Raw genomic sequence first — 12,609 nt, 5'->3', positions numbered from 1 at the left:
ACCTTGCAACTTGAGCTAGAACGCAGCTTTTATTACTCTTTCACTGTACATGATGAAATATATTTAAGATGAAATATCGGTCTAAAATTTCATCTTAACATGATAGATACAGGCCCCCCAAAGTATATGATTTCTTTGCGTACGCGTGGTTTCAATTGTTTTGTTACTAGGGCTGGGTATTGACAATTTTCACAATTCGATTCAATTACTATTCAAATGCTTTCGATTTGATTCGATTCGATTCTGATTATTTTGGATGTAGTATTTCAGTTACAGTACATGGCAAATTTTCTAGAGGAAAACAAATCTCTCAACTTATGTTTTTCTGAGGTAAATGAGACACTACGTGACATTGTTTAAAAGCTGTTTTATTGACGTCTTTCTGAGGTTGAAACACTTATTGAGCTATTACACGAGACATGATACGGATTTCGGTAAGTTGTATTGTATATTTTAACATACCTTCATATGTTTAGTCATGTTTATTTCGAGCTGTAACTGGTATTAAAGCGGGAGAGGATGTTCACATGCGCTCGTGTTGCCGCTTCTCTTTACCTGAGTCGCTAAAGCAATCGTCACATTAAACAGCACCAAAACGGTATTTATTTTTTGAATCTCATAATAAGATGGACGTCATCTGAAATCTTAGACTTTGCTTCATATCAAAAGTAACAAAGCACAAAGATGATTGTGATTAATTGGATGGGAGGCGCTACATATTCTCCTCATTCATCAACTGAAAACAGACTAGACTAATCGATTCTTGGGATTTAAGAATCGACATTGGTTCGTAAAAATAAGAATCAATTAAAATTGTGAAATCGATATTTTTTACCCAGCCCTATTTGTTACTGTATTTTTTTTCATACATTTTGAATAAATTTAAGAACAAGTTATTAGTGAATAAAGATTTGTTCATGAAAATATTCGTACACAGATTTCTCACACAAAATTCTGTGCATACATGCTTGGTGAATGAAACAACAATAGCACGTGTTTTGGTGAATGAAACAACAACAGCACGTGTTGTAAGTGTATCAGTACAGTAGCACAAAAGTGTTGTTTGCATTTCCCCTGTGATGTGGTCAGAGCTGGAGTTTGACTACCATGGAAGATATGACTAACAACAGCACATGGAGCCCGCATGAGAGTGATTTATGCACGCAATGAGTCTAACAATTTAAATATATAAATACAGATATAAACAGTCTCTTAACGCATATCAAAGACTGGAGCAAATACCGACTGGATTAGCATACACTCCTCCGCTCCAAACATGAACCAGCACCGTGTATGTGCATTTATTTCATTATGTCTCCTTCAAATTCAAATATCAAAATATAATAAGGACACCGATGCAGCGGTATATCTGATCATGGACACGAAGACAATGATATAGACCGAAAATGTAACGATGCCTTTATTCTTTCGGTGTTAAACTGATGTGTCATTTGTTCAGAGATTGTAGTGATTGTAAACGTAATGAAAATATTATTAGACATTTTAAATGTTCTTCCACATTTTTCATAAACCAATAGCTCTGCAAAGTTATAATGCAGATTTGTTGATATTTCTAAGAATAATTTAACAAAACGCATTTGATTTGTTCATGACAGTTGTTAGTTGTCTCTAATAAGATTTTTGTGAGTTTGTTGTCATAGTTATATTTTTTAAAATACATCAAGGTGCCACCAACTCTGTTGTTTGTTTTTCTCTGCTCACATTTAAATACTAATTTGTCTGAATAATGAGGTCTTTTATTGAGGTATTTTATATGAGGTGTTTTATTGGTTGATGTCTCTCCACTTCCCACCCTCTACACTCCCACTTTCCACAGCATTACACACCCATTTTTTAAGTCTTTCAAATCTGAGGTGTGAACGAGCAGTGCTAAAACAGGGGGGTTTCATGACACTTCAACATGGAAAAGACCTTTTATCGCTTGCCACAGCGTTGTGTTGCATATGGTTAAGGCATGGCATTAAGATTAATAAGATTAAGATCTGGAACTGCAAAAAACTACTTAAGGCTGGGCAATATGGCCCAAATATTTTCCAGAATTTTTGGCTGAATGGCAAAATACACTATTTTCTACTTACATTTTGGGAAAAAAAAAACACTTGTATTTATTTAAAAAATTATAATAATAATAAATTACATCCTGCCCAATGTTTTCCTTCAAACAATGTTCATTAGACCACACAAGGATTAGACCACTTTCAAAGAAAATTTTCCTTATAATTTACTCACCCCCATGTCATCCAAGATGTTCATGTCTTTCTCTCATCTGTCCTTCTTTTTGTTGCAAAGAAATTAAGGTTTTTGATGAAAACATTCCAGGATTATTCTCCTTATAGTGGACTTCAATGGCCTCCAAATGGTTGAAGGTAAAAATTACAGTTTCAGTGCAGCTTCAAAGGGCTTTAAACGATACCAGACGAGGAATAAGGGTCTTATCTAGCGAAACAATCTGTCATTTTCTAAAAATAATACAACTGTATATGTGTTATAAACACAAATGACCGCCTTGCACGTGCTTCCGCTTTCCATATTCGTCAAAAAGCTTACGCTGTATGTCCTATGCCTTCCCTATTCTACTTATGGAAAAAAAAACTAAACTGGCGCCGCATTCGTTCTTTAAGTTGAATAGGGAAGGTGTAGGACATACAGCGTAAGCTTTTTGAAGAATATGGAAAGCGGAAACAGTTGTATTATTTTAGAAAATGGCAGAAGTCCACTATAAGGAGAAAAATCCTGGAAACTGGAATGTTTTCATCAAAAACTTTAATTTCTTCTCGACTGATGAAAGAAAGACAAGAACATCTTGGATGACATGGGGGTGAGTAAATTTTCAGGAAAATTTTATTTGAAAGTGGACTAATCCTTTAAGGCTATAAAAACAAATATAGCGAATGTATCCATGTAGGCCATGCTTTTTTTTTTTTTCAGATGCACTTGTAATATCAAACTACTGTATATCGATATAAACAGTATTGCCTCAACCTAAATCGTTTATCAAAAATATATTATGTTTTACAAACTCAATATACCGCCCAGCCCTACTACTAAACACAAATGTACTTTCGAACTGGCCCTTAAGTTAAACGTTTTGAGCTGAGTCAGCCAACGATCTTCATTAAATGAGATCTTCTCATACCTCCATGAAGTGGGTGAATGCCTTCATTCTTGCTGTTTTTTTTCTGAGTGTCAGGATCAACCCCAAACACACACTCTGATTAAAATCAACTCACTCACCTCCCATTCATGCTGCCATGGAAACTACTGATAAAAGACTAGGCTAGGGCAAATACCTCAACCTCTTGAGGTCTCTCCTAATATGGAATCGGAGGAGAAAGCCTGCTAAGACCAAGAGATGTAACCTTTCTTTTTGACAAGAATAAGGCACTAATATTGAGGTATCTGATGAGTGGAGAACACAGCGAGGTCAGAGATGAAGACTGCTCTGGAAAAACACCAAAGAGAACGAGTCAAATAGTCCATCAAGAGTAGTTCTGCAGAGAACAATTCTCCACAGGGTTGGATCATTTGAGCAAGCAGCTCAGATCCTTGATCCAAAACAGAAACTCACTTGGCCAGTGGAACTATACAAGAAATAGTAACAAAATTCAGCTGGTAGATTTCTCAAGTTTCTTGTCTCAAAGTATTCAGAACCTCCCCAAAGTTCTACATCAATAGCCCAAAAACACAGGAATCATTGTGAACAAACAATTTCTCTTGAAATTATGAACCTAAAGCGCTTTTATTCATTCTTTTTTTAAACGGATCCTTTTCTTTTTTTTTTAATAGAAGCTTTCACTCTTGTTTATGATTCATGCAGTACATTTATGCCTTTGTCAAACACTTGTATTCAAAGTAACTTACATTTTATGCAAGATTTGAACCCATAACCAGGATTTGTTAGGACCATGCTTGTGTTAGCACAATACTTACATACTGTTTGAGCTACAGGAAAGCTTGTTATTCTGCATAATACTCAAAAAAAAAAAAAAAAAAAAAAAAAAAAATTTCCCCATCTCTGAATCAACTTTCCTCTGTGGCTGATGTCACCAAAACCACTTAAGTTTCAATACAGGTGGTGTTTCAGGAGTCATACACAAAAAAACTGCAAACATGCAAACACCCATTTTACATGATCCAGTCAATTTCCAATGGATTAAAGACCAGTCCTTCACTTTTTCTTCAATTACAGGATCTTATTTTACTCTGAGACAAGTCACATTTCAGAAGACAAAATGACTGCAAATACATTAACTGAAACAGCAATCTCAGCTAAAAGCCATAAAAGACCTGCAACCATCTGTCTGTTGCATCTATTTGAGGCATTTCCACTTTTTACAGAGAAAAAAAAAAGTTTCGTAGGCAGCAAGTTTACATCGTAAATCTGAGTGGATGTGCTACGTGACCTAAACATTCCATGTACTGCTATGTGCAAGGCCATTTAATGATACACCAAAATAACTCAGACACAAGAGGGCTGACGCTGTCTGTTAGCAATGAGGAGCTGGATAGTTGAGATTTTTCATCCCTGTGGTGTTGGTTCTCTGAAGGAGAGAGTGAAAGCTTTCTCTCTTTACTATATCAGCATGAGGCTGGATGGACGGTGCAGTGATGTCACAGGGGAAGCCATAGATCCTTACAAGGGAGAAAAATTCAAAAGTTCACTGTTGCAAACAACACTTTTTTAAATAAACATTTACCTTAAAAAAAATATATATATATCTTCATGTCCTCTTTCAATGCGGTTTTGATACTTTGAGATGACAGTTTAGGGCTATCAAATTAAAAGAAATTTCAAATATTCAGCCAATTTAACTGTGCATTAGAATTTTAGATGTGCGTCAGGCAGCTTTAACAGCGGCACACAAGATGCAATGATAAGAGTCGTTGTTGCATTTTAATGTTTTTGTTTGCCTATTCATTTGAATGCGGCACTGCTACTTTGGTCATTTAAAACATTGCAGAAATAGAGCAGCTCAATGAGGAGATGATCTTGGTAACGTCAAAAGCGTAACCAAGCCATTCACACAGAACAGCTTTTCCATTGTGCACTAGATGGGCATCTTTGACCGTTGCACTCACTTCACGCACAAAAGAAAGCTGTGTAAAGTATTATATATATATATATAAATAAATAAAAATCAACTTTTAAAAAAATGTTTTAAAGACTTCGTAAGCTTTTTTCCCCTAACTTAAATTATGCCTTTTAAATTTGAATATTAGAAATATAATATTTAAGTAAAAGATTTGAATTTAGTTTTTCATCAATTTTAACAGCCCTATGACAGTGCTCAACATTCATTCTCCTCATCTGTACTGATTTCATATACTGATCACCACAACCTCTGACTTCGATAAACACTGAATACTTTTAAAATTTCATTACGGTCATGAGACCATTCATATGAATTAAATTATATCTTTATCCAGCACATGACTGCCAAAAACAAAACAAAAAACTAAAAATAAATAAACTGAACAGAAACTGGCTCCGAAATATAAAAACACAGTCTCCATAAGAAGCCAGGGCATTTACCTTTATTCTATACTGAGTAACTTACAGATCTAAGAGGGCAGATTGTGATACGAATGTAAATATGGATATCAAACATCACCTTTCATCAATGCAGCATTTATGATCAATCAGAAATGAGTTCTCTTTCACATACATCAGATATGCACCTAAAGTCACTACATGTAAAGAATGAGGTAATTTCCAGGCTCTGAAGAAGAAGAAAAAAGAGAGTGGAGGGAAACAAGATAAAGATCTGTGAAAGGAATTACAGAACTCCAGAAAGCTCAGACAGAGAACGACAGGAAATGACAAGAGCATGCAGAGAAAGCAAACAAGAGGAAAGAAAGAAGTAAAGTAGAGACTGAGAAAGAAAGTGTAATACATAGTAATAACCAACATAACCAATGTAAATGAGTCTTCTCCAATATTGCCAGAACACGACCAAATGAAGTTTAGTTAATCACAGAAAAAGGATAAAAGCACCATATAGACTTACTGAAGACAATCTGTGGCTGCACAAATATTGATTCAAAAAGGGGACAGAATCAGCAGGGATTGGGCTATTATATCAATATATGGGTCAAGATAAAAGATAAAATTTGAGGTTATTTACAATTATATTAATTTTAGACATTTACCCATGTCGAGTTGCCAGCAAAATACCGGACATTGCACATTCCATGGACGAGAATCCATTATTAAACAGATTTCTAAGGCTGCACAATACATTAAAATAGGGCTGGACGATATGACTTAAAATCAAAATCTCGATTAATTGAACATTATACCTCAATTACGATTAATGAACGATTATTTAGTTTGTTTGTTTGTTTGTTTTCTGCCCTCATAGTTCACTGACAAGGTTTGTACTGGAAATATGCTTGAATATTATAGTGAAAGTGTGCTCCGACATAGCTCACTTTCAGCAGTTTTTTTTATCTATCATTTGTAACATTTATTACAGATTTCTGCTCGTTGTAAATCAGGTACAGATAAATTAGCACATACCAGTACATTTATTTGAATGCATTAATGAGCATGATTGCGTGTGTGAATTAGTCATACCGTCTCTATTAATTGTGAATCTGTGGGTTGTAAGTAATTACTTCAAAAGTAGAAAATATATGCTATAACTTTTGAGGCTTTTAAGCTACTTTTTTTGATAAATCACAGGACAGGGTTGACAAGTTTCTACGCTCCACTCTGTGCATGCGATCTTCACGTGATGTGCGAGCTACTCTCGTTATGAGTGTTCTTGTGCTACAATGCATCAGCGCAGTAGCTCAATATAATGATTCATATCCAATGGTCTAAAATCGCTTGAATGTCCAAACTGGCAAGCCTTAAATCACATCAGTTACAACTGACAAACTTTCGTGAGGACGTAAGCGAAAGTTATATCACTTCAGGGATCGGGCACTGTGTGTTGACTCAGCGTTTGAGTTCACCTCTGTGTTGCTTCCATGCCACTGACTGGACGGGGTGGTCACGCGACTACTCACGGTAGTATGTTTTTATGGGGAAAGTATTAACAGGATTAATAAAACTAAACCAACATGGGGAAATTATGACAGTTAGAGGTTCTGAATTTCGGTTACATGTGTACAGAAGTTGATTGGTTTTATTATATATATTATGTATTTTAACTTTGTTCTATAGACCCCTTAAAAATTTGTAAACATTGCAACTTTCCTGGTGGGCGGGGCTTAGCTGGAGGCAAAAAGAGACATTGGACTCAATGTTGACAAGCGTAAGCTAGCATGTTTTAGGAGGGATTTATTAAACAGATGCAGAAGAAGGTTCAGAACTGTACGAATATGTACAGTCACTGACTCTGCGGGACTGTGACAGCTATTTTTGTAAATTAACTTAAGTTTTGGATATTTCCTAGACAACACATGAATTACTTTCGGGTGGTTCGGGTAATTTTGTCAAGGCTTACTGTCCAATGTAACCTAACGCTGGGCTAACTATGATTATGGCTAGCAATGTGGATTATTTTAAGAGACCATTCAAAGGATGGCACACTCATCTATCGCTGTATGTTTGCTTAACATTTAAGCTAGCTTGTGCGCTGAAAGTTGGCGACTTTTCACCTATAAAACAAACTTGCTGATTTGTACTAGATAAAACCAACACACCAGTACATATGCATCGATTATTTTACCTGATATGAAGTGTGCACTGCAAACACGAGTATTATTTATGATCGTCTCCGTCCAGACTGTACGCCATATTGCATTCAACCACAATTATCTTTTTGATTTCTGTGAAGGAATGTCTGCTGGGATCTGGTAAAACTTTAGTTTTGAACCAAAAGTCCTGTTCCTTCTATTCTGGCAGCCAAAAACACAAGACGACATTTTAAAGTCAAAACCTCAAACTTTTAGCGCCCCTGCTATGAGTTGTTATTTATGTTTTGCCTCCAGCCAAAGCGGTGATGTCACAGTGACGTAGGCGATTAAGGGGTCTATAAAAACCATGTGATTGTTTGCTTTTGAGACTTCATTTGAACCAAATATTATTGCCTCATTGTTAGTATTGTTTGCTTAGGACTATTTTTATTACCACAAAAAAATATCAATTTACTCGTTTAATCATCAAAATGATCAGCCGCTTACTCGATTACCAAAATAATCTTTAGTGACAGCCCTAATTAATTTATTTCATTGGTTGTCTAAAACATTTACCAAAAATTTGATTCCTCGAGCAAATATCAAGATAATATCGACACAGTTGGTACATCAATATAAAATATAGCAATAATTTGAAATAGTGTTATTGTTGCCCCCACGACTAATCCTAACTCCAGAAATCAGAGAGACAATTGCTTTAAAAACTGTTTATATGCAATAATGATGCTATGGAAGAAGTTTAAGTTTTGCCACAAGTTTGTGCATCCATTTAATCCAAAAAATTTAATTTGAATACATTCACCTCCAAGGAAAAAACTTAAACCTGTTCATTCAAAGCACTAAAAATAAGGCATCCATATAACCACAACCATAAACTTTTAAGTCAAGGATTCCTGTGAGTCATAGAACAGGATCTCTGAAGAACCACATCAGTAGTAATCAGACTCCTGTACAGAGCAGCGGACACCTGATTCTCTGAGGCACTGGCGGTACAAAACTACAGACTGCTGATGTCCCTGTGATAAATGTATTGAGGGACTTCTACTCACAGTCCCACTGCTTACAATGGCCCTCAGTCTTCTTTAGTGCAGCAAGGTGGTTTTGATTCCAAGATGGGCAGCACCCATTGTTCAACCAGAACAGAGAGCAAAAAGTTCTTGTTAACAGAGAAAGACAGTGATTATTGGCAATTCTTCATTATTACAAAAAGCTTATGCTACAGAATATTACTTGATAAGACCTTTAGGTATGTTTAGATAGGTTTAAGTATCCCAGAATGCACTCAGAAGTGACACAGCAGCAGGAAAGGGGCAAATGACGTTATGAGAAATACTTTTTGAAAGAGCAGATCCATTCCACTTTGCCCTAGAAGAATTTTAAAGAGCTCCATTCCAGCCTCCATTACAAGACAAATGGCAGAGCACCCCGCATAAAACTACAGACGACATGTTGATGTTAATAATCTGATATGAACATCACGGAGTGTAAAAGCCCACCATAATGTTCATCAATCATCACTGACGAGACACAGAAATGCATTGTGCCCAGAAAGAGGCACTCATAGCCATGAGTTTTGTTCTCAAAGCCAGTCGTGACAAAAATATGCAGGTCAGCTGTACAGAGGATAACAGAGCTATGAGACCAGAGGGGGACAATCATGTTTCAAACCTGTTCGCATTTCACAAAAGCTAAAATAAACCCACTCAGAAGCACCATCACTTTTGGATTATTGTTACCAGTTCTTTTTAATACTGCTGAAATTTAGAAAATAGTATTTTACGAGACATCTTCAATTAAAACAAAAAAAATCTCATTAGCTTTCATTTATATTATATCATATACGTTTTAATAATATATCCACCATCCTGCTCTTTCAAGACCTCAGCATCAGCCATTAGAAAACACCCACACTGGTGAAAGACTAAACGTAACCACCACAGACATGTCCTGAACATATGGTTAGGCTACATCTTTTACAAATTCAATTGAAAAAGCATTCAATTGAAAAAGTTTTGAGTGCTGCCTCATTTGAAACCTTATAGTTTATATAGCAACATTTAAAGTTCAGCTTAAAGCTATAGAATTTACATCAACATTAAATGCCACATATAGGCTATATATTTTTATTTTCAGTCTGACAGAAATTGCTCTCAATTTGAGCTGAAAAGGTAAGCCTTCAAAACAAGCTCAAACAAGGCTACTGCAAAATGCCCTTGTCTCCGCTTCCTCTTTCCAACAGGAAATTGATGCTCCAGCCCCCCAACCCTTTCATTAACTATGCTGTGACATTAGCAATGATAATGACTGCTTATAGACCCCGTCACAAATACCCAGCAATTCACAACCACTAATCAATTCTCACTGCATTAATCATAGTGGTGCTGAATTAAAAACCTACTCTGAACACAAACATTGCAATGGCATCACAAAGCCTTTTATCTCAAAGATCCATGAATGAATTAAATTATTCAGAATATAGAACACTTGGATTGACCCCTTAGCCTAGAAAGGGGACTTTAAATATTCTGCACATACACTTAGATTTTAGGCAGAGCTATTAAGTCATAAATAACCATACAGTCCAAACCACTCTCGCATTATACACTGTAAAGCCTATAGTATAATATATGATACATGAATTTTTAAGGCCTCTAAAATATCAACATGAATAAAACTTTGTTGAAAAACGAGTTGTAAACAATCTTCTACATGTTTTCTGCATTTTGATTGATAGTTCAAACTTTTTAAACAATTAAAAGGCCTTTTAAGTGAAATTTGTAAAACGTTATAAAGTCTTTTTTTGTCTTTTTGCTGTGAAATCTTTTTTATAAAGTAAACTTACCTTAATATTGTTATTAATGTTTCAAAATGAACATTTAACAAACTGAAGCAACTTGGTTTACTTCGTTATCCATGTATTTATAGAAAAATCATGTTCAAAATGTATCAAATATAATACAGCAAGCTTTTGAGAAATGTTTATTTGTACATATCTCTGTATTGCTTGTATTTTATGTTTTGCCCCCCCCCAACTTAAAGAGTTTTGATCATAAGACTAAGCATCGATCATCATACTAAGACATATTATTGGGAGATAGAAAAAGATATTTACATTACCTAAAGTTTGAGCTTCATATTCTCACTATATTATGCTGTTATGTGCCATAAAGCCGGTTGTATTAATTTTGAAACATAAAACACATGCAAACCATTTTTTCAGATTTTCTTTTATATTTTGCCCAAAGGTTCATTCAATAAGCTATTCCATTAAAATGTTTGCTGACTTATTTCAGATGCCAGGCTTTACAGCATTAAATATCCATTGCATTCACACAGTGTTTACTGAACTGGCCTGACACAAAGCAAAATAACTTCTAAAGGAAAAATCCACTTTTATCTTTCTGTAAGACTTTTCTGTCAACTAATTATGAGACATCAGTGAGAATGAATGACTCAAATCAGCTCATATACCTCTGTGTCTTGTGCATGCTTGTGATATAAACCTTACAAATCACCACATAATAAGGCTCTAATATCAAAAGCACTGGAATCCACTTGGAAAACTTTCTAGCAACCAGTCACAACCTGATGACAAACCAAAACGCCTTTCATTCTTCTTAAACAGAACACTGACGTGTAGCCTCACAAAACTACTTTCAATTGTGTATTTTGTAACATTTCTTTGCATATTTTAGCAATTTTCTGAAGCATAAGCTGTCTATTCAGAGGTTACAAGGACGCTGCAAATTGTTTGGCCTATCAAAGCTAACATATGGAAGGCTAACAGATTACAACAACGTTTCAGCTTCAGTTTATGAGCATGTTTGCAACAACTTGTGTGAACTTTTGGACACTAAACAGACACGAGTTAGTGTTTAAATAAGCTAGTTAGGAGCAATTACGTTTCTTTGGCAGAGTGGCAAAAAGTTCTTGTTCTAAGCAAAACTTTGGACAGAGCAGAAATAAAGTGGAGCAGACGGGAAAATAAAGTAACGTATACACACCCAGGAGTTTCTTGACCTCTTCCTCGCTCATGAAGACGTTTACATTCGGCCTGTTGTTATTGTTTATGCCCGGCGCATTGCTCGGGTTGGCGAGGCATCGGGCCCCTTCGAGGAGCAGGAGGAGAAAGAAACCCCCAAGTCTCCACAGTACCGTATGCTGCCAACCCCGGGACACCGCCGACGCCGCGCCTCCACCGGAGCCCCGCGCTGGCAGAAACATCACAGCCCACCGTCGCGTCAAAAAGTCTTTGAGATCGATCTGCGCCACGGAACCTCATCCAAAGCTCGAGTTACTTCTTCCCGAGGGCGACATACTACTAGATTTGATGACGGCGCTCTCTGTCGACCCCTCTCTTCTCCGTATTGTCCCCCTCACCCGCCGCTGATAGCCGTCCAGCTAACTTCTGTTAGCTCGCGCTCAATCTCAGTGAGCGCACGGGCGCGAGCGGGGACAGCTGGACGGTGTTAAAGCGCTCTCTTTCTCCTGGGAGAAAGTCCTTAGCTTTTATTTATTAAAATATAAAAAGTCGGTGGACAAGCAACAAATACTATCCCAAACAAACAGTCCTTAAAAGTGTCCTCCAGCTCTGTCCTTTCATGGTCTTTTCCTCCCGCAATCTCAGTTTTCATTGAAGAAAGGGGGCGGTTGGGGGGGGGGGGGGGGGGATGTCCATTTACACCTAGCGCGCGCACGCAGGGACGTTCACGGGCGCGTTCCTGGGGTGGTGTATGTTTAATGTAATATAGACAGGTGACATTATGAAGCCAATTACTACCTGTTAAATCCGTTTGAGCGCAAATTAATTTTTGTGGAAAATGAAAATATGCGGTAAACAAAAATACAATAACGTAAACCAAAGTTAAAGTTAAGAAACTAAAGTTAAGCAGCTAATGTTCCATTGTTTCCCCCCTTCTAAATTAAAATGTATTAAAATAA

General features: G+C 36.5%; 1 protein-coding gene across 4 annotated transcripts in view; it reads right to left on the bottom strand.

The window, feature by feature from the left end:
* The window catches only part of ryk (receptor like tyrosine kinase), a 63,963-nt gene extending 51,669 nt beyond the window's left edge, over nucleotides 1-12,294 (bottom strand). For 2 of the 4 annotated variants that reach the window (XM_067373310.1, XM_067373312.1), the window contains exon 1: nucleotides 11,673-12,294. In XM_067373310.1, the coding sequence (XP_067229411.1) occupies nucleotides 11,673-11,892 (220 nt within the window). In that variant the 5' untranslated portion in view covers nucleotides 11,893-12,294. Of the gene's footprint in view, nucleotides 1-8,717; nucleotides 8,749-11,672 lie in introns of all 4 variants that reach the window. The other 2 variants (XM_067373313.1, XM_067373314.1) reach the window with 2 other exon arrangements.
* Between the last annotated feature and the right edge of the window lie 315 nt (nucleotides 12,295-12,609).

This window comes from Chanodichthys erythropterus, chromosome 21, assembly GCF_024489055.1.
Source record: "Chanodichthys erythropterus isolate Z2021 chromosome 21, ASM2448905v1, whole genome shotgun sequence".
Lineage (NCBI taxonomy): Eukaryota > Metazoa > Chordata > Actinopteri > Cypriniformes > Xenocyprididae > Chanodichthys > Chanodichthys erythropterus.
The sequence above is the reverse complement of the archived record's forward strand: the minus strand, read 5'-3'. Positions and strand labels throughout refer to the sequence as shown.